The 20839-nt window shown below is 37.9% G+C and overlaps 2 protein-coding genes across 15 annotated transcripts; one reads left to right on the forward strand and one right to left on the reverse strand.

Moving 5' to 3' along the window:
* Positions 1-560: 560 nt before the first annotated feature.
* dia (diaphanous related formin 1) lies at positions 561-15453 on the reverse strand. Of its 7 annotated transcripts, XM_066405989.1 has the most exons (23): positions 13380-13591; positions 13037-13118; positions 10997-11167; positions 10830-10935; positions 10500-10701; positions 9729-9885; positions 9500-9661; positions 6900-7008; positions 6605-6842; positions 6278-6548; positions 6000-6225; positions 3902-4107; positions 3620-3765; positions 3379-3565; positions 3148-3324; positions 2943-3095; positions 2766-2884; positions 2413-2713; positions 2128-2282; positions 1999-2075; positions 1737-1806; positions 1498-1622; positions 561-1335 (listed from the first exon to the last, which is right to left on the reverse strand). In XM_066405989.1, the coding sequence occupies exons 2-22, from the start codon at positions 13046-13048 to the stop codon at positions 1505-1507; spliced, it is 3363 nt and encodes a 1120-aa protein (XP_066262086.1). In that variant the 5' UTR covers positions 13049-13118; positions 13380-13591; the 3' UTR covers positions 561-1335; positions 1498-1504. The 7 variants fall into 7 exon arrangements, with proteins under 7 accessions (XP_066262086.1, XP_066262081.1, XP_066262080.1 ...); XM_066405984.1 differs by lacking the exons at positions 13037-13118; positions 13380-13591 and adding an exon at positions 15371-15453; XM_066405983.1 differs by lacking the exons at positions 13037-13118; positions 13380-13591 and adding an exon at positions 14792-14935.
* A 1796-nt stretch (positions 15454-17249) lies between these two features.
* Positions 17250-20825, forward strand: LOC136419561 (uncharacterized). Of its 8 annotated transcripts, none has more exons than XM_066406011.1 (7): positions 17250-17592; positions 17679-18045; positions 18098-18325; positions 18386-18486; positions 18560-18758; positions 18799-18984; positions 19156-20825. In XM_066406011.1, the coding sequence occupies exons 1-7, from the start codon at positions 17446-17448 to the stop codon at positions 19350-19352; spliced, it is 1425 nt and encodes a 474-aa protein (XP_066262108.1). In that variant the 5' UTR covers positions 17250-17445; the 3' UTR covers positions 19353-20825. The 8 variants fall into 8 exon arrangements, with proteins under 8 accessions (XP_066262108.1, XP_066262104.1, XP_066262106.1 ...); XM_066406007.1 differs by having other exon boundaries at positions 17252-17592; positions 18371-18486; XM_066406009.1 differs by having other exon boundaries at positions 17252-17592; positions 18383-18486.
* The last annotated feature ends 14 nt before the right edge of the window (positions 20826-20839 follow it).

A 20839-nucleotide genomic window follows, 5' to 3' on the forward strand; every position in this document is an offset into this window, starting at 1 on the left:
ATGCTGCCTTGAACAGGCTTTCGAAAAACCAGTGAGGTACATGACGATTTTTGACTAAAAAAATTAGTGAAAAATCGAGTGCTCCGATTTCAGCGAGATTAAGTTCCGCAGTAGCCTTACGGTACAGCTTTGATATGCCGCGGTCAAAACTTAAATCGGAAGACTTCGATTTTTAGGTCCGAAAAACATCATGGACTATACATCATGAAAATTTTTGGGTCGAAAAATCCATGTTGTACTATTCGAGTTTTGGCCGCGGCATATCAAAGCTGTATCGTAAGGCTACTGCGGAACTCAATCTCGCTGAAATCGGAGTACTCGATTTTTCACTAATTTTTTTTAGGCAAAAATTGTCACGTACGCTACTGACTTTTTGATGAATTTTTTTGCAAAATTATAAAAGTTTTGGTTCATCCACCCGATTTCCACTTATTAGTGTATCTTACAAAATTTTTTTAAATAGTCTAGTCGCATAATAGGCAAACTACCGTAAAATTTAATAATACGTAATAACTTTAAAGCGCACATGGTGCAATTTTTGCAACAACAAATTTAACACATTTTAATAAAATAGATTTTATTTCTCCTATTAACATATTTATAAAAAATCTCCAAAATTGTATACATACTAGTAAAACAGCTCACAATTATTATTACAAGACATAGGTACCTGGTAAACAAAGCCAGATTTACCTGAGCAGCTAATAAGAGTTTTGGGTTTATTGTTAAACTTTGAGGCCCTGGCAATTAGGAAAGCTTTAGTTGTCGAAAGTGAAAGCTCATATACATACATTTTGAAATAATAATAATAAAGATACACTTTACAATGAAACTGACGTCGAAGTAACTTAATAAATTTTCAACAAAAACGTCCATAATATTAATAAAAGAAATCAGGAATTCTCGAAAAAAATCCTACATATGAACAAGCATAAATAAGGAAACTGCGTAGTATATGGTTTCGGTATCAAATCCTTCGATTGTTATAAATATAAATACTCTTCTTAGAGATTCCTGTACATATATGAAGAAAGGCGCAAAATTTATAAATTATAATTACAAAATATTTACAAAACTTTATGCTTAAATTAAGTAAGAACTGAGATGTACTATTTGCCCATATGCGGTTTCAGTTTCCACAACTTTGTTTTATTGTTACGTCAGGGTCGGGAGACTCGTGGAGAAATAAATAATTAATACATTCGAGTTGTGAGAAATTGAACCGCCAATAAGGGCTTGCTTAAAAAATAAATCACTTAGAAATAAATTGAGCGTTACTGATTCCTCGATGTACTATCAAAGCGTGTGGGGCGCTGGATTTACGCAGCAATTTCACTGAAACGAAAATGCAGTAATGAGCAAAACGTGTATGTGACAAAATTGCAGTTAGTTTTTAGTCGAAATGTAATGTACTTAATTCAGGTTCAAACTCACTCTATGGTTAATCGAAACATGCAAAATTTTAAGTGTTATGGCAAGTTTCCTTTTGAGAGCTACCTGAACATCAGAAGAAAACTGACGAGGTTGAATAACCATATTCTTCAGAATAGTCTAGTAATTTTTCACTACCATTGGCTTGGATAAAGATGGGGGTTTCCTCAATTTTTAAAGACTGCGAGCGTCTAGTTTGGAATTCGGTATGATAGATTAAGATTAAACAATATAAGACGCTTTAAATTACGTAAAATTTCATTTTATTTCTTTATCAGCCACATTGGGGATTTTTCTGCGCTTACCTGGTTAATTCTCGCGCAGCAATCAGTCCGGTCCTGGAGCGCGATCTTTGCAGCTGGGCTCTCCTTTCCGCTAAAATGTTAGAAAAAAAATCTCTTTAATTTAAAAGCTGGAATTATACAAAATGGAATATAAAATAAAAGTGTGTCAAATGTACCTTTTTTTATTTACACTTTAATCCTTGGATGACTTAAAATTAGGAAAAAGGCATTTAGGGCAGATGTGAGTTATAAAATAAACAACTAATAATAATAATAAACTCACCTCCTGCAGGCCTAGTTCCTCTTTTTCTTTTATGATTTTCAGCAAATGCACTGCCGTTCGATAACGCTGCTAATAAACTACAAACCAAAAACTTTTATCAAAACGCATTGTACGAACTCGAAAACCCACCTATCCATAACGCCCTCTTGATTCTGCTTGGGATTCATATCTATCAGTTTCCGCTTGTTCCTCTCTTTCTCTTGCTCCTTTTTCTCATTTGCGAGTCGAACCTTTTCCTTCTTCTCCTCAATCTCTCTTTGTTTTCTGTTGTCTTCTTTAGCTTGCTAAAAATACACGACCACGACAAATCAATGAAATGACTAACGATTTGAATGCCAAAAGTAATAAATTAATATATTGTTATTTTCCTAGGAGTATATTGTGATATTAGACACTGCTGCTAAGGAAACTTACGATGAAACTGTCTTTAAATGTCTTGAGATCGGTAAAGAATTCCTCTAAAGTGTACTTTTGCTTATCGAAAGCGTAATACTCGGCCAAGTCCGAGTACAAAGACTCCATTTTCTTAAACATCTCCTGCATCACGTCGCACTGTTCCCGTGCTTCTTTCGAAAATTTTTCCATTACTTCTACAAATTTATCCTCGTCGCTTTGGGGGACCTTATTATTCTCCAAGTCCGTTTTCAAGTTTCTTATACTACTGTCCATTTGCTTTAAAGTCTTTTGTAACGTCTCCAATGAGACCCTGCTGGCTCTAAAATTATTCACAAATTAAATAAGAATCGAGTCGACAAATCGAAACGTACCGGTCAATGTGGGGCATCTCATCGTAAAAATTCATCAGATCTGGCCATTTGGTCTCCACAGTTTCTGCTATATAGTGCAGCAAAGTCTGCTTGTTCTCTGCGTCTTTAGTGCCTGTTAACTGCGAAAAAAAACTTATCATAAAACCCCAATTCAAGGAACAAAATCTGTATTAAGACCTTGGTCAGGAAATTCATTTCAAAGGCGAAAACGCCGCCATTTTTGCTGCCCGAGTTCATGTAGTTACCCAGCAGGAGTATCAATTCAAGCACTCTGGCAAACTTTTTGCTTTTCTTGACTTCCTCGCAAGCAGCCGTAGCCGAAACAATGTCCTAAAACGGCGGATACATAACTCAATCAATTGTCAAGTTTAAAGGTACTAACCGGCTTTGTGTCGCTGACCATCTCGTCATAGCGGTGCTTAAAACTAAGTGATCTTAACCTAGGTAACAGTCTTTTAACCTCGGACATTTTGATGCAAAACTGTTCGGCCTCCGGCAGATCTTTGTACTTATCTTTGTACTCTCTGAGCTGGTTAAGCTTGTCCGCAGGCGGTAAGTACTGGAAAATTCACATAAATCGACTTTTTTCTATTATTATCATACGCACAAATACCTGGATTAATTGTTCTATTGTATTCTCAGAAAGTATTTTATTGTCGCATCTGAGCACAGCCTTTTGGATGTCGTCGTACAGGATATGTTTAAGACTACCATTCAATAAAATTAGGATGTTTTGAGCTACTTTCTCCTCTAATACCATAAGTTTCTTTACTTTCTTCAAAGTGCCGCAATTGCTGGTCCTGTAGAAATTAGGAAAATTATAGTTTATTTCCTGTAGTAGTGGCCGCACTTACCTGTCAGCTGCGTCGTCCCCTGTGGTGATTTTGGCCGGTTTCGAGGAGAATTTCTTGGCCAAACCCTCGAGGACATCTGGTTCGGCCAAATCTTCCTCTTTAACTTTTACCCAAAAAGATTTTTCTGAGAGATGTTGTGGGATAATCTAGAAGAAGGTTACAAAGGATGATGAAACATAAATATCCAAAGGAATGGAGTCAACTAGTCACTAATACTGCATGCCCAAATTGTGCGAGGGCATATAACAGAGCTAACCTAAACTAACAAATTTCGCTACTTACAGCCTTCCAATTCGCCTTCTTCAATGGAGTTTTCAAGTCCCATTTCTTTTTTGGTTTAAGCCCGTGCGGAAGTAAGTCCGGTCTGGCCATTCCGCCTGGCGGAACCATACCGAAGGGAGGCGGTAAGGGGCCCCCAAAACCTGGGGGCGGTGGTGGCCGAGGACCACCTATGCCCGGAGGCGGTGGAGGTGGAGGAGGACCGCCACCTAAAAAGAAAAGAAAATATTCAACTCGTTGCCGCATCAACTGTGATTTTTACTGTTTCAGTCATAGCTATGTGGCACGAAGTCTGAAATATGGCAACGATGCGGTTAAATTGGTGGTCAGTCCTTTTTTGCGTTTTTACTCTGCGTTTTCTATGGCAGAGTATTAACGTTTGCATATTAAATTCAAATATTAGGTTGTTCGGAAAGTAATTTCGTTTTTTCCCGACAGAGGATTTAATGGTATTTTTTTGCACTTAACCTCACACTTAAGCCATATAATTTTTATATGCTTTGAGAGCTCATATAACAAGGCTTGTGTGTGAAACATTTCAATTAATTCTACGCAGTAGTTTTTGGTTGGTGCCCTTTTAAATATGGAGAGCGATAAGCAGCATTTTCGACATATCCTACTGTTTTACTACAGAAAGGGTAAAAATGCTGTTCAAGCCAGAAAGAAATTGACCGATGTGTATGGAGAAGGTGTGTTGACAGTACGCCAGTGTCAGAACTGGTTCTCTAAATTTCGATCTGGCAATTTTGATGTCGAAGATGCACCACGTTCGGGAAGGCCGGTTGAAGCTGATAAAGACGCCATAAAGGCATTAGTTGATGCGAACCGTCGAATAACAACACGTGAGATCGGATTGAAGTTAAATTTATCGAATTCAACAGTTTATGACCACTTGAAAGGCCTGGGATTATCCTCGAAGCTCGATATATGGGTTCCCCATGTTCTCACAGAGAGAAATCTGTGTCGCCGCATTGACGTCTGCGATTCGCTTCTCAAACGTGACAAAAATGATCCGTTTTTGAAGCGCATCATTACTGGGGACGAAAAATGGGTTGTATACAACAACGTCAAACGCAAGAGGTCATGGAGCAAAAAAGATGAATCGACTCAAACCATTTCCAAAGCCGATATTCACCAAAAAAAGGTGATGCTGTCTGTTTGGTGGGATTTTAAAGGAATCGTTTTTTTTGAGCTTTTACCGGATAACACAACGATTAATTCGGAAGTCTACTGCCAGCAGCTGGACAAACTGAAGGATGCACTTCAACAGAAAAGACCCGAACTAATCAACAGAAAAGGTGTAGTGTTTCACCAAGACAACGCGAGACCTCACACAAGTTTGGTCACTCGCCAAAAGCTTTTACAGCTTGAATGGGACACAATGCCACACCCACCATATTCTCCAGACCTGGCACCATCGGATTATTATTTGTTCCGGTCACTCCAAAATTTTTTAGACGGTAAAACTTTCATCTCAAATGATGAGGTCAAAAACCACCTCGATCAGTTTTTTGCCAGCAAAGACAAAAAATTTTATGTGCGTGGAATTATGCTACTACCAGAAAGATGGCAAAAGGTGTTGGACCAGAACGGCCAATATATAATTTAATAAAGCATTTGTTTATTATACGAAAACTGTCATTCATTTTCACATAAAAAAACGAAATTACTTTCCGAACAACCTAGTAGATAGTTTCATATCTCATAAGCATAACTATTTCTTAAATCGCAAATTTAGCTAAGCGTTGCTTTGAATTTCACACTTCTAAATCAGTTTTATTCATGCAATCCGAAGTTTTACAAAGTTCACAGCTCTAGTTTTTGATTACGTTTCAATCAGACAACATACGGTCAAGCTTTGACTGGATTTTAACCCGTATTAAGATAACCGCTAAGACCTCGCAATTGAAAGTACGAGGAAAAAGGCACAAAATCGCTCTCGACGTTGCGAGCTCTTATATTTTCTTTGATCCTTACCGACAACTTCAATCTGGTCTGTTGACGAAGGGCAACCAAAAATAGTCATCCAAGAAATACAAACATCTTAGCGATTCAACAAACTCTACTAGTGATTTTATAGTTTTTTCCTGGAATAGTTTACCTGGCATTGGAGGTGGCGGAGGGCCCCCGAAACCGGGCAAGGGAGGCGGAGGAGGGCCGCACATCCCTGGCATGGGCGGGGGCGGTGGTCCACCGGTTCCGGGCATAGGGGGCGGTGGAGGAGCACCTGTTCCAGCTGGTTTGAAAGGAAGGCCACCCCCTGCCCCTGGAAAAGGGGGCGGTGGCGGTGGCGCTGGTCCATTTTGCCCGGAAATGATATTTTCAAGCTTCACAAAAAACATGGTTAAAAACGTTCGAGGAAAAATGGGGAGATTTTACCAGCTTAGGGTCCACTCTTCCTTCGGCTACCGCCGCTTGAAACTTGGATAATTTTGCCTCGGCCTCCACTTTCGCAACCAACGCCTCGTCCAGATGTTTCTGCAATTCCTGGACTTTTCCGGTATCCGTTGACGCCGGCCTCTCTTTCAATTCGTCCAACAATGGCTGCAAATCTATTTCTATGTGGTTCTTCTTGAAGTCGGGATCTAGGCCGGACTTGTGCAAAACGATCTGCGACACCACTTCCTCGATTATTTTAAAGTACGCGGGCCTACAATCACGAAACGTGATATGCTATAAAATGAAACCTTTCTGGAGGGTCTGCACCTGACATTAAAATCGTCCCTGATGAAGAGCAAATGCTGGAGCAGGCTCAAGAAATAGGGCTCGCAAGGCGATTCTAGGGTGACGTTCTTCAACACCTCGAAACAGTCTTGGATGTCGTCCATATCAATTCGTACTTTGTCGAATCGTTCGTGAAGCTCGTCCGCATCGGCGTCTTTTTGGTTTTCGAATATGGTAAATTGCCTTTGGATGGTGGGGTTGGTTTCGTTTTTCAATTCGGCTGAAGCAAGACGAAAATTGCACAAGAGTAAGAACTAACAAAGCAATACGAACAAACCTAATTTATCGTAAAGGCCATTTCTTACTATTTCATTCCTTAAATGCATGCGAAACTCGAAATCGCCCGTTTCGGATAGTAATGCGTTTATGAACTGCAGACACATACTCTGAAAAATCAAGAAAATAGTGGTACTCAAATGGGACAATGCTTAGAAAGGGAATTGTTTTTTTAACCAAAATCACCGTAACCAGTCAGTATGATTATAGCACTGTCCAGGTACGGTCAGTTTGATTACAGAATTTGTTTAAAGTGACAAAGATCCTGCTACTGGCTAGGCGCAAGACATACATTACTCAAAAGAATTTAAGGAACAAGCAAATTTTTGGCTATAATCTTTATATGACATTAATTTACATTAAATTCACATAAAATTTCTTCAATACCTCGCGTTACCATCACGAGCATTAATAACAGCACGGCAACGTCTTGGCATACTCAAAATCGGCCTATCTACAGTGCCTTGTGGTAAAAGTTGCCACTACTCCCTGAAGATGTTCTAAACAGCCAATGAACACGCGCCATGAGCGTATGGAGTTGCCTTGGCGCTATGTCCCGTATGTGCTCTATGCGATTCAAATCGGGTGATTGCGGTGGCCAATTTGTAAGAGTTATATTGTGGGCTCTGAACCAACACACCGTAGCCTAGCTAACGTGTGGACGAACGTTGTCCTGCATGTATAGGAGTTCTGGGCCAGCAGTATATGCAAAAGGAAGGACAACAGGTTCGAACACATGATCTTGGCATCGCACTTGGGTCACCGTTTGTGGAAAACCAACGAGCTCGGCTCGATGGTGCAATATGATACCATCTTATACCATCATAGAACCTTCTACATAATGGACTTCCTCCCAATGGCTCTCTCGTTCTAACCGTCCTGTTTGATGCCAAACGTAGTGCCTTCAGGTATCAGGTCGAAATGTGGTTGCGAGGCACAGGACAAATAAACGTTTAGATAATTGAACTTCAACTGATTTCTATTTGCTTCCACGGCCGGTTTTAGCAAGTCTGCCGCCCTAGACGAAATTTTTAACCACTGCCCCTTTGTTATAAGGCCAGTGCTAACTACGATTATATAATCAAATGCTTCTCTGTGTAATGCTATCAATTATGGCTCGAAATTATATAATTGTACATAATATGATGTCACAAATATTCAGTGCCATCAGATTTTGCAAGCCATGTTACTTCTCGCATTTTGGAATATTACCATATTACGTGTCGTAATATCTTAGTGTTCAAAGACATTAATCGAACTCATACGAGCAAGAGGTCCTTGAACGCAGGAATAATATTTTTCATATCTATGTCCCCCATAGACAGGGTCGGCCTTAGCAAGTTCGGCGCCCTGAGCAAAATTTTTAATCGCCGTCTCCCTAATCCCAAGAAAAACCGCTGCCCGATATTGTTATCAGGATTTCACTTAAAAATTGCGATGTGTACGCATTTGGTTTTACTGCCTTGAAAAGCAGGTTTTTAAAAAAATTACATAGATCCTTTTTATTGCCAGTGGTGGGTCTTAGAGCTTGGCATCGGAGCAAAACAACTTTTGAAAACCTTAAGTGCTACTGCTGTTTTCACTTGTAGAGTTTAGCAAATCGCGTAAATTCCAATATTATTAAAATTATTACAGGGGCGTATTTAACAAAAATCCGTGATAGATCATTTATATACACATTTGCAGATTTTGCATGCGAAACTACCTTTAAGAATCTGGTACGCCCCTCATTTTCCATAACTATAAGGAGCCGCTTTCAAAAAATTGTGAAACTTTGAATGTAATTTAAAGCATTGCAGTGTCGTACTATTCCATATTTTGACTTTCTCTTGCTTCTGCATTCTTCATGTTTGTTGTTTGGTTCCAAAGGCGAAAGTAAACTTGAGACAACAATCCGCTCTTGTGTCATTTTTTGACTTCAAAGGCAGCAGTGCGACAATTAAATATTAAGATATAGATTATAGTTATTACTGCACTTATTGTTGCAGCACGGTAGCGCACATATTGAAACTCAGAACGCAATATTTCATATACGGAACATTGGATGATTTCCTCAATTTTATATCGGCGGTTGTGATAAAATATCAGCAAACTGTTCCTCACCGTGACACGCATAATCTTCTTCTTGGTCCACTTGGACAGCTTGGAAAACCCCTTTTTTCCCATCTTCGTCGTACGCTCACCAAATCCTCCACAACACAAAATAAATAATAAATAATTTAAAAATTAGAAGCACACCAACGGCTGCTGCTACTCGGGTTCATAAGGACCTCACTTTCACAATAAAAAAAAAACATTGTTCACTTTTAGTTCAGTCGTGTCCACTGTGTTTGTCCCCCAACCATCCAACCTCACCTTATCGTCTCGAAATTACACTTCCAAAAACATTTTTAAATTTGAATGCAGCCTCAATGCCCGTTATCAAAATACTGTCCGTTTCGGTTATCTTCGACTGTGGGTAAATAACTTAAATACGTTTGTTTTTGCCCTATTATCAGCCGGGTGTTTACTATTACTTACGACTTTTTTGTGCAGAAATTGATGGAGACATTCCATCAGAAATATCCAAGAAATTTTCGAATAATGACTGTCTTTTCTTACCTGCAAATCCGCATTATTACTTTTAACAATCCCATTGACTATAGGCAGAAACCGCTCCCGATTCTGCTTCTCGGCTACCTTTGTAATTGCCAGCAAGACCTTACTGGCGCCATTCTGAGGGTCCTCCTCTGGTAGCTCAATGAGACACATAGGAGCCAGAATCTGTTATAATCCAACGAATGAAATTAATGAATGAAACGAATTAAAATTGCCGCAGAAATGTTGTTACCTTAAGGGCCTGGATCATTACGTTGGGTTTTTCGTGGTTCAGACACTTGGCCACCGTAATGTGTCCATTATTGTTGGAAAAAAAAAGTTTGATGCCTGTGGTGTTGTTCATGTATTTTTCCAGACATCGCAAGCATTCGTATTGGAGGTTGTCGTCGCTGGAAATCATGAGTTTATGACCATTAAAAATCCAAGATGTTTTGTGAAATATTGAATTTCTGATAAATTAGAGAAAATTTTATTTAAAAAAGTACATTTTCCGCAGTATCAATTCAAATTTTGCCTATGAACGTAACCAAAATCCTTTCAAAACCTAAAAAAGTATAAGGAAAATTGATGACAATGAGCTGCTGAAATTTCACAAAATCCGACAACATCGGACTGGATTAGTAGCTGTCTTCACGCCACTTTCCGCAATGGAAATTTGGTGACAAAAGAAAGATGCAACGTTGCCATGCATTGCAGCTCAAGTCAAATTTCAAAAATAATTATGCACTTTTACCACCGGACGAGGCGATTCGTATTTTTATGACGTCAAAACACCAAGCCGAGTCCATAAATGCGACACCAATCAAATTCAGTGATTTTCTTTCTTAAACGTCCATTCACCTTATTTTCACAATAACTGAAATTAGCTAAGCGTGAGATTTTTAGACCCAAAACACGTCAAACTCAACGAATCGAGCCATAAACGCCCCCATAAAACATCGAGCGAAACCTGCTAAACTGGTAGTTGCATTGAAATAAACGCGAATTCACGAATTTTACTCACCTTTTCAATCCTACATCCAAAACCTTCAAAACAAGTTGTATTCCTTGGCTGCCGAATTTCTCCACCCAACTCAAGGGGTTGTTGGCCAGGGCCACCCTTAAGCTCTCAGTGCAGTTGAGCAGTTTGGTCAAATTCTCCCCTCCGCTTCGTAAGTGGGTTTCTAGGTAGCTCAGGTAGTCTTCTGGATCGTTGAATCTGTTACCTAAACATCAAGAACACTTTTCATACTAAAACAGCCTCAAATTAGATGATAAGATTGGCATTGTTGTTTGCACTTAAGGAGGAAACTAGGACTTGCCACCAATGGGAGCACTTGAGGAAACCACTTACCGGACTCGGTTTTATTCTTGTTCTGCATAACTAGCATGTATTTCTTCTGTTCCAGAGAGACGCTAAGAAGGGGCTTCTTCTTGTCATCGTTTAAATTCATGTCGCTCTAAAGAGAATCATACAGATAACGATAAGAACTCAAACTGGAGGTTGTACAGGGGATTTACCAATAGCTCCTCATACTTGGCATTAATATCTTTCTCCGACATCGAAGCCAATTTCTTGGAATAGTCTTCGTCCATCTGAGCCAAGTCGTTTTCGGCCCCTGGTCCGATATGGGACATGGGCCTTGGTCCTGCGGGCCTCTTTCCGGTACCGGTTTTGAACCATGATTCCAACTAACGTTTAAATAAGGAAATTGCCCTGAATATCAGTAAATTAAATCCGAGCACATAAGTTCTGTTACTTGTCTGTTTTAGGTCTTACGGAGGTAATAAAAGTAACAGGACTTCGCTTGCAATTATAGTTTTAGCAATTCGGCAATATTTTTTCATGATAAGAAGCCATGCGTATCTAATGCAGTTGCACACCCGTGGCGGAAAATTGGGGAAGTTGTTTGTTTCAAGTTAAGAAATCACCCACCCAGAACAACCAAAACCACTACCATTCTTTCGTCATCTGAAGCGAAAACAGTACCTTTAACCCAGTTAAATTCTGCAAAAACGGGCTTGTTACGAGTAACATTATTTAATTTTAATACCGCCTGAAAAAAATAATTTAAGCTCATTTGTAATAACAATATTCAAAATCATTGGGCAACAATTAAATCATCAGATAATAACAGAGTGGTTTTCCTGCTCAGTTCAAGGTTGCTGAGTAATTAAGTGATGAAAAAACTAGTCGGCAAAATCATAAGGAGACATTCCAGATTCCCGCTTCAATTACGGTGTGGTTTTCTAATTAATGCGAGAGTTAATTGCAATAACAACTTATTAATAAAACAGCCATTTATGGTAAGAATAGGAACGCAAGTGCCCACCTAAAAATATGATTCGGCTTATTGAAACACTTTATATAATACTGTGTATAGCTAAACGTTATGAACTTAGCAGTTACAAGGAGCGACTTCTTAAAACTCTTCCTTACAGCTTTTTATATGGGAAACTTTCAGTTTTCATACGAAACGCCCAATATATTCCGCGATCTTCAATTAAAAAAAATAATAAACAAAATTCAAAATTTGATTATACCCCAGCGACCATATTGTTGTGGCCCAGATCCCTGTAAGCCTACACTCGCATGAATTTTATCAGAAAATACCATATTTTTATCCTTTTCTATCACACGTATTAGTCGGCAGAGGCGCAAGATGCAATTAGACAATTTGAATTACTCCTCCACTATTGGTCGACGGTAAAATTGTCAAAAGTGTATGTCCGTTCCGAGGTTAATTCACTAATTCGTTTCCTTCTGAACTTCCGGATTTAACGTTTCAACGCGATGTGGTCAGTAATAATTGAAGGAAAAACGTGCTTTGAACTATCCAAACCGATTTTTCTTCGCTCAAGGCAATAAAAAGCGAACAGGCATCGACCTTAATATCAATAATAAATAATAAAAATATCACTCTAAGCGACATTGCTCGTTTGTGGAGAATTTGCCGCGCCAGTGTTTGATATTAGGTCGATTTGTAAGTGCGTTTCGTGGTACTTTCAACTTTAATTGGCAGGTTTAAATATCGCAAATGGGCTGTCCTGATGACAACCCATTCGACCCGCCAGATATGGAAATATTCGTTTCCTTTTTCAAAAAATTACTTGCGAACGCGGAGTAAGCAATAATTCAATGATTGCTTATAGCCGATTTGTGTTTCTCAAGCGATTACGACGATAGATAAATCTCGGGAAGATCACCCAGGGGTGCACTACGATTAGTCTGCCTTTAATGACATGCTAAACTTTGAAAAATGCTACTTTAAAATCCTTATATAATCCTTGACATCATTGCCACAAACAAACCAATAACCAGGTCCTTTATATGGCAGTTCGTTTCCATTATTTAAGTTACAACAACAGAGAAAAACTGACGAGTACAATTTCCTTTGCAGTGCAATTCTCAATAACAATTTGCACATAATACTGCGACGAAACGGTTTTAATTGGGTCAGGAGGGCAACTCAAAAACGTGATAAAAACACGAGAAAATTTGGGTTAAAAGCTCTCTTATCGCTCTAGTAATGGGTGTTAGATAAAAGGGAAAATACCTACATATCCGTACATTCTTAACTAAAGGGACTAATCGGCAGACACATATCACACCACAGATCACAGCATAAGTCTACTTACATCACTGAAAGTAAACATTTAAGGGTCACGATATATCACAGCAGAGATTTTGAAATTATATTTAATAATTTGTTGTGGTCTTTAACTTTAACACGAAAATAACTCAATGATCGCAGAATTCCTGAGTGCCAACCCAAACGCGACATAATATATTCTAATGTACTCGCGTCTGTTTTTAAGTCGCATTCGATCGACTATTTTTGAATTTCCTCAGAAATGACATTATTGGCGTCAATTTTCACCTAAATAAAAATAAAATTACTACCAGAAAAACGGGAAAAATCTCATCGGCTGTGATATATTGTGGGGACAAGATGACAATTACGCGAGAAATTCATGCAGCGAGAGATTATCATATTTCAGTGAAAACACGATGTAAATAACAGTTCAACGATGCGATTTACATGTAAGCCACGCCGAAACTGTGATTAAACTAACTAAACAATCAAAAACTTTCGAACCCTAACTACATTAATAAAACGAGAACCGAGGTGTAGAAGAACCAACGACAAACGCCTAACAAGCGATGGCAATTAACGATGAAACAATACGGTTCCCATGGCGAAGGCGCGACAGAACACGAACATCCGCCATTGTGTCCAGAATAAGATGGTCCACGCTATAAGAGTTTTTGTTTTTTCTGATTTATGCAAAAATATAGTCGAAATAATTGTGTATAGATTTAGATGGCTTCTGTCCGCCCAACTTCCTCAATCATTTCTCAACGTTATAGTATGCCATTCGGTATTCCTCGGGGTCAAATTTTGAAATATGGCAACAATGCGTTTATCTCTTATTTGGGCGTTTAATGTAAAGTTAAAAACTACATCCAGTTTTGCCGAGCTACTTCAAAGAAAAGAAAACTTTCTTCCACGTCCGTGCGTATTCGTAAATGTTCAAATATGGCCAAAATTCGTTTCGCATTTGTTTCAATATGGAGATAACCACGCTCACATACGAAACTAACCGTAACTATTGAAATATGGCAACAATGCGCTTAAAAATTCAGGCTAGTTCAAGCTAGATCTCGCGTTGTTAAATTTACCAGAATCAACTACTTCTTCTTTCTCTTGAACCTCGTGGAATAAAATGTTTAATAAAATAGCGGGAGGTTGGCAACGATATCATCATCCATGTGGTCTATCTATAGTACCCACCAATTCGTTGTTTTCTACTAAACGAACAGGTCAACTGGTTCTTGGGATGATGCAGTCATACATCTCAATGTCACCTGATTCGAAGGAGATGAACCGATCTTTACTTCTGCTCTTGCATAGGCGAATTTTTTCCATTTTTATTGGGAAAATCATCCAATTTAATACCATTTCGTTTCAGCTGTTGTTGACGCGTTTCCGTGAAATTCGTTGACTAATTACTAATAATTGTAAAGTCGATTGAATTGATAAATGATTAATTGCTTGCTATTTGTTTGCGAAAATCTCCCCTTAAACCAACGCCCAAGATCGTAGTTTGGAGAGGATGGCGTGGTTATATGGGGCTGACATCATCCTATGTAAATTCAACTAAGCACTATTGAAGTATGAAATTAAATAATTCTATAAATCGTAGTTTATAGCGAATTTATGCCAACGATTTGATTACACAATCATAACAGTGTTTGTCCAGGCATTTACCAATGACTTATTTATTCAAATATGCCAGCACTTGGCTACTTACACCGATTTGGGTCTTTGGTCTTTTTTTCCTAAACGACAAACCGCCTAAAGATGTTTTTTTCTTCGTTCCACCATCACTTTTCACTTCCATAGTTAAAGGTAAAATTTCATAAGTGTGCACCATACACTGAATGTTCTAATCTGCACCTATTACACATAATAAGTACGTGCGTCGCAGGCAATAATTTTTAACAAAGATGTCAGAGCGATTTCAATGCAAATAGCAGATAAAAGGCGAGATAAGACCAAAAACATCTTGAAATTAAAAGATAAAGGAGTGTTGCCCCGATGGAGGTAAGGATACACTATTTCTCATAATGAGCTTAATTTGGACTTGGTAGGGTAATTGCTTTAAGTGGTGCTGATGTTGAATTAGATAAATATTGGAAATTGGGCAAATGTAATTTACAGGTAAATCAGTCAAGTGTAGGTGGTGGTTATTAATAAAGCTTTTGTAATTTTTTAAGGACTGGGCCATTCAGTGATTCATCATCATTTAAATAAACAAATAATCAATCCTGATTCATCATAACGTTCCCTAAGATAGATTTGAATAATTTTTCTTGTAGGAGTTACTTACAAAACTTCCGGATTTTGCTTTTTCATGCCGGGACGACATACTCTAGGTTGCCTCATAAAACACCAAGAGGTCTACAGCTTAATCTGAAAGTGGGGAAAACTTGCTTTATTTCAAAATAATATGAGGATTCGCATTAATATATAAAAGATCTTATTTGTTGCAACTAAAAACCACACTTATTTCAATGAGGAGACATAGGCCCTTAAGTAAGCTTAAATTCTTTGGTTTGAAAATCAGTAATCTTCCTGGGTTTTGACGATACTCAAATAAATGTGGTCCTATCTGCTCAAGAAAAAAACAACTATGGGCACCTTCCAGAATCCACCATAAGTCACTAGCAGATAAGAAAAACTAAATTTCAAGAATTCAGTGTCCACTGCTTAGTTAATGAGAATTTTGAAATGGTCCTTTATAATTTGAAATAGAATGTTTATGAAAATCTATGAACGTAGTTGCTTTGTTCACCCTTCATTTTGTACTTACAAATCTTTACAATAGCAAATTGACAATGGATTCAATGGAAAATAATTTTTTTTAACTTAAAACCTGAAGAAGTATTGTTCCACTTTTTAAAAGAATTGCTAAAAAGCAATGTCCATACGTCAAATAAACGGTATTTTGTAATTACATAACTTTAACGCGAACTTAGAATATTTCCTTCACTTCCTGCATGCCCTACATAACTGTTAAAGTCTCCCTTAAATTTAATTAGATAAATAGGTTATAATTAACAAACCTGCCTTTGAATATCTATATTTGCTCTCAACGAATAAAATTCTCTGCAGCAAATCAGGTAACGTGCCCCCACAGAAAAACTACACCAGGAAATCAAAACCACTTGTTGTCTGTTGATAAATAGAACCAGTAGCTTGAAAAATGCGAAATCCGATGCACTAAAACCGATTTTAATTCGCGTCGTACCTCCTTTCGACGTGAATTTCTAATCACACATTGAAGCAGGAAATTAGTTAAATCTTTTTCCGCAATTAACTCATTGATATAAAACGTAAATCGCGTTATAACAATAAATAATGGAATAATTTAATTATTTAAAGGAAAAAATGTTTGAAAAACGTCACTTATTTTGACAATCGATAGAGTGAAACGTAAAGCATTTGAAGTTAGGCGAATTTGAGGATGGGGGAACAGATGTTTTCAAATCGAGCTGCTTTTAAAGAGCTGTGACATGCGGTGAGACTCCATGTAAACAATGTAGAATAAGTTCGCAAATGAATTATCGTTAAATAATTACTAATTAATTGAAGGGAAATGAAAAATATATGCAAGATTCACAAGTGTAATCGTTTTTCAGTTTCATCATGAGTCATCCCTTGGATTTTTTTAACTTTTGCGAAAACCGATTTATACGCATTGCAGGGAATCTTTGGATATTGAATTAAAATTAAATATTATTTACAGGGGTTCGCAACGATAAAAACCATCATCAGTAACAACAAATATAATTCCACGACGATAAAAATCGCCAAGGGCAAGGAACATGACTTGTGATTACTGTGAAAATTCAGTAAAACCGTCATTCTCACATCATAAGAAAACATGTTCTTAGTTTAAATTATCCACTTGTAATTTGTTACTATACAATTTGCGTCAATCCAACCTTAATTTGCAACACATCCCTATTAATCGACTTTCGCGACAATGGTTACTGTGAACACTTCAATCTGCCCTCAATTTTGAAAACACTTACTCGCCCTGTGTTCGCCATTTTTTTTAATAACACCCAACTTCACGTCGAAGAAAAACTCTCATAGATCGCATTTAGTTAGCCCTCGGCAGCGTTAACCGCGTTTTGTGTACGTCATGAGCTTGTCGTCTCTCTCAGATGCACGCTCTCCTATAAGGCCGTCCCCTTTCCATCTTTTCAAAACATGACACGAGAATGAGAGAAATCGGCGAGGTCCTGCCATTTGACATTTATGTCGATATATCACTTTGACATTTAAACAAAATGTCACATTTTCCAGTGAAAAGCTCCTTTGTGGCATTTTTATCGATTATATAACTGGGTATTTTTGGTTTTTCGCGGCCAAAGTCAGCCCTTTCACCTGGGAAAAATGACAAAAGTTTGTCGTTTATGTCTGGCGAAGCTGCAGCGGGGGTCAAAGTACTTCAACATAAACGCAGTGGAAAGTTTCACGGGGTTCATGCCCTACAGGGACCAGCTCACGACATGCATCCCCGAAATGGTCAGTTTGCCCTCTGTATGTGACATATTTTGACAGGTTTTTGCCCTTTTTTTCGTTCCAAGGTACAAATTTCATGTGACCCACTAAACACACTTTTACAGGCCCTCGATATGATCCCCAATCCCGTGATATGTAACAGCTGTAGGAACGCCTTGAAATGCTCCTATGATTTCAAGTCGAGGTGTTTGCTTGTTGAAAAGAAAATCAGACAGTATGTGGAAAATCAACCTTCGGAGACCACTGTTTACAATCTATCAGAAATTGACATTTCTGATTTGCCAAAAGCTGCAAGATATGAGGCTGAGGCTCCCAAACTTGTGCCCTTGCTCCCCAAATTGGAAGTGAAATCCAACTCGCAACCACCTTCCATTCTGTCAGATCTGTTGACAGTCAGAGAGGAGGTGATCCTGCCTAATCCTGCAGAAATTGAAATTACCAACATAAACTATGATGCAGCCATTCCTAAAGGTACTTTCTTTTGGAGTTAAAATACAGGTTTCTAAATGACATTTTATTCAAGTTCGAATACCCAGATTCAAGCCAGTTGAGCCTGCATTATATAAACCCATAGTAAAAGATGAGCATGGCTTATTAACTTGTAATCACTGTGACAAGAAATTTTCAACTGTGCCTGCCCTGCACACCCACAAAACCAAGGTCCATGATGAGGATTATTTGTGCAATTTTTGCAATGTCCCCTTCAAGACTTTACAGAGCTTGCGAAAACATAATCAACTGTGTCAAAAAGGTACTTTCACTAGCCTAACAAGGTCTCTACTGCAATGTGTTGAAGGCTCTCTTTCAGTAGCCACAACCACACCCACCGAACCAGCTATATTAACTAAGAGGCCCCATTTACCAACCAAGGCAAAGAACCACCTTAAGCGGTGGCTATTTAATCACACAGATGTAAGTTAAATTTTCTAAAGAAATCATCTTTTTTTTGGTTAACTACATTTTTTTTTTTTTGGTTAATTTGCAGCATCCATATCCGACAGATGTAGAAAAGCAGCAGTTAATGAAGGAGACCAACTTATCACTGCTTCAAGTTGAAAATTGGTTTATCAATGCCAGGAGGAGAATTTTAGCCGATTTAACAAGACTGAAAAGTTTGAAAAGCCATGGTCCCATAAGAGGCCGCAGAGGTGGTAGGGGACGAGGCAGAGCCAAATATGAAGCAGGTGAGTTTTGTGCCTGTTCGAAATTTTTCATCTTTCTTAGAATTGATTTCAGCACTTGAAGAGGAGCTCTTTGAAGAGGATCATGAGGCTCTTTTGGAGGACATGGCGACTGACGATTCGGGCATGTCCAGTCGACTTTTAAGAGATCTTGAAGAGGATTCCGAAATAAGCATTCAAGAACATGGGGTGGGGGAAATGAATGAGATAGTGGAGGAAAATAGTGAAGGTAAAAATCTTGTTTTCTATCAGAAATTACTCTTTATGTTATTATTTTAGAACATATAGGAAAGGAAATGGCAATTTTTTATTTAAAGTGCCATAATGTTATCCAAAGCTTCAATTAAATTTAAACTTTTTGAATTTCGTTAGTTATTTTTAAATGTTGATTTTGATACAGAAACGAGCGAGAAAGACGCGGAAGAAGAGGAAGAACAGGACGTGAAAGACGTTCTCAAAAATGTGGTAACGATGAGCCCTTCTTATCAATTCCGGCCCTGCACAGAAGAGGAGGAGGAACAAGACCCTTTAGAAGATGTCCCTTTGAGTGTGTTAACCACCATCAAAACCGAAGTCATGGACATCGATGAACGGTAATTTTGAGTAAAAATGGGCAGTTTCAGTGGGTTTTTGAGTTGCGTCCTTGTCCTATTGTAACAACCTTCATAATTAAAACTTTCGGTCAAATCTGAGGAGAATCAGCGAAAATGTAATTGAATAGAAGACATCGATTAGATATGCGTATTTTGACTCACGTTAGGAAATCAGATGTTATTTTTTACTTAGTTTTGGAAGAACGGAAAGTTGTAAGCAAATTTGTTTTCAAATCTCCATTATGTAATATTATTACTTACTTCATATTCCCGTACTTACTGCTGCGTAAACGCTAAAAATTCAAAATTTAAGCAAAACTGTAAACTTGCTCTTTAAGTTTAGTAGGTCCCACAGTCACTTAACTTCACAAAAATTTCTCATTTATGCGTTTACAAAAATACTTGGAATTGGCACTTGCCATTTACATTTACGTCCACCAATAGAAACCGACCATTCTTCGCGTGATGACGGAATGCTTTTTCTGATTTTATTGCTGATCATGAGGGTATTCAACCCACAATATAGAAAGCATTTTATTTAAAGAAAGGAATTTTGAGTTTTATTGTTATTATTGTTTTTTCTGAAAATGACATGGATATTATGTATACAGTATCTATTTATTAAAAAGGACTTAAAACTAATGAAGAGGAGTTGAAGCCATCACCCATTTTATTCCAAAATGATTTATGTTAACATTTTTTAAATTCACCATTATTTAATACATAAAAGAATGCAGTAAGTTCTATAGGGTATCAATGTGATTATGTTACAAACTTTGAGGGTCGGTATTTCTCAATAATGATGACAAAATCTAAATAACACACCATTTACAAACGTCTCATTTCTATAAAATGTATAATAGTATACAGGACTTAGTAATTTATTAGGTCTTGAAACTGTCCACGCGACAATTGACACCTTTATCGTAGCTACACATATTATTATGTCGCACGGTGTACCCTCAAAGTTTGTAATATGATTACATCAACACCCTCTATACACCCAAGACTTTACGAGTGATAACTTTTACGATTACATACTTAGCACCAAAAATGGATTTGCGGCATTTGATTAGCGTTGTTTAAGTTTAAGTTTTTAAGGTAGTAGTGGGTGTGGGTTTGTATTAACCAGGGTTTGCTTTCTGCAATGTATTATGGTTTTTGGCCCAAAGAATCTCCGGTTTCAGGAGCAGAGATAAAAAATTATCTCTGTTTGTAGTAATAATTATTTGTTGAGAAAATATGGGTGTTGATTTATTAGATAGGTAGCGTCACCAATTTGTTCAGAAACTGGACTACAAACATGGATTACTTGGGTGATCCCGGGCTTAAAAATAAGTCATAAATGTATAGGTAAGATCCCTCTATAGGTTTTTATTTTGTAAATAATTTATTAACTTTATATCATCAAAATGCGGCAATATTCAATGTTTATGTCGTACTTGTTTTGTAAGAACTCTGAGAGTGTCGTTTCTCATTAAACTTTGTATA

The sequence above is a fragment of the Euwallacea similis genome, chromosome 2 (assembly GCF_039881205.1).
Source record: "Euwallacea similis isolate ESF13 chromosome 2, ESF131.1, whole genome shotgun sequence".
Taxonomy (NCBI): domain Eukaryota; kingdom Metazoa; phylum Arthropoda; class Insecta; order Coleoptera; family Curculionidae; genus Euwallacea; species Euwallacea similis.

What these genes read in the sequence shown, in the direction of transcription:
- dia (XM_066405983.1), bottom strand. Translation starts at nt 14,914, where the DNA reads ATGGTGCACACTTATGAAATTTTACCTTTAACTATGGAAGTGAAAAGT. An exon ending in TCCGCCACCTCCAATGCCAG is followed by an intron (nt 4,108 to 5,999) that starts GTAAACTATTCC and finishes TTTTCTTTTTAG; the next exon opens with GTGGCGGTCCTCCTCCACCT. An exon ending in AAATGAATTTCCTGACCAAG is followed by an intron (nt 2,885 to 2,942) that starts GTCTTAATACAG and finishes TTTTTTTCGCAG; the next exon opens with TTAACAGGCACTAAAGACGC.
- LOC136419561 (XM_066406007.1), top strand. Translation starts at nt 17,446, where the DNA reads ATGACAAAAGTTTGTCGTTTATGTCTGGCGAAGCTGCAGCGGGGGTCA. An exon ending in AAATGGTCAGTTTGCCCTCT is followed by an intron (nt 17,593 to 17,678) that starts GTATGTGACATA and finishes ACACTTTTACAG; the next exon opens with GCCCTCGATATGATCCCCAA. An exon ending in AGTGGAGGAAAATAGTGAAG is followed by an intron (nt 18,985 to 19,155) that starts GTAAAAATCTTG and finishes ATTTTGATACAG; the next exon opens with AAACGAGCGAGAAAGACGCG.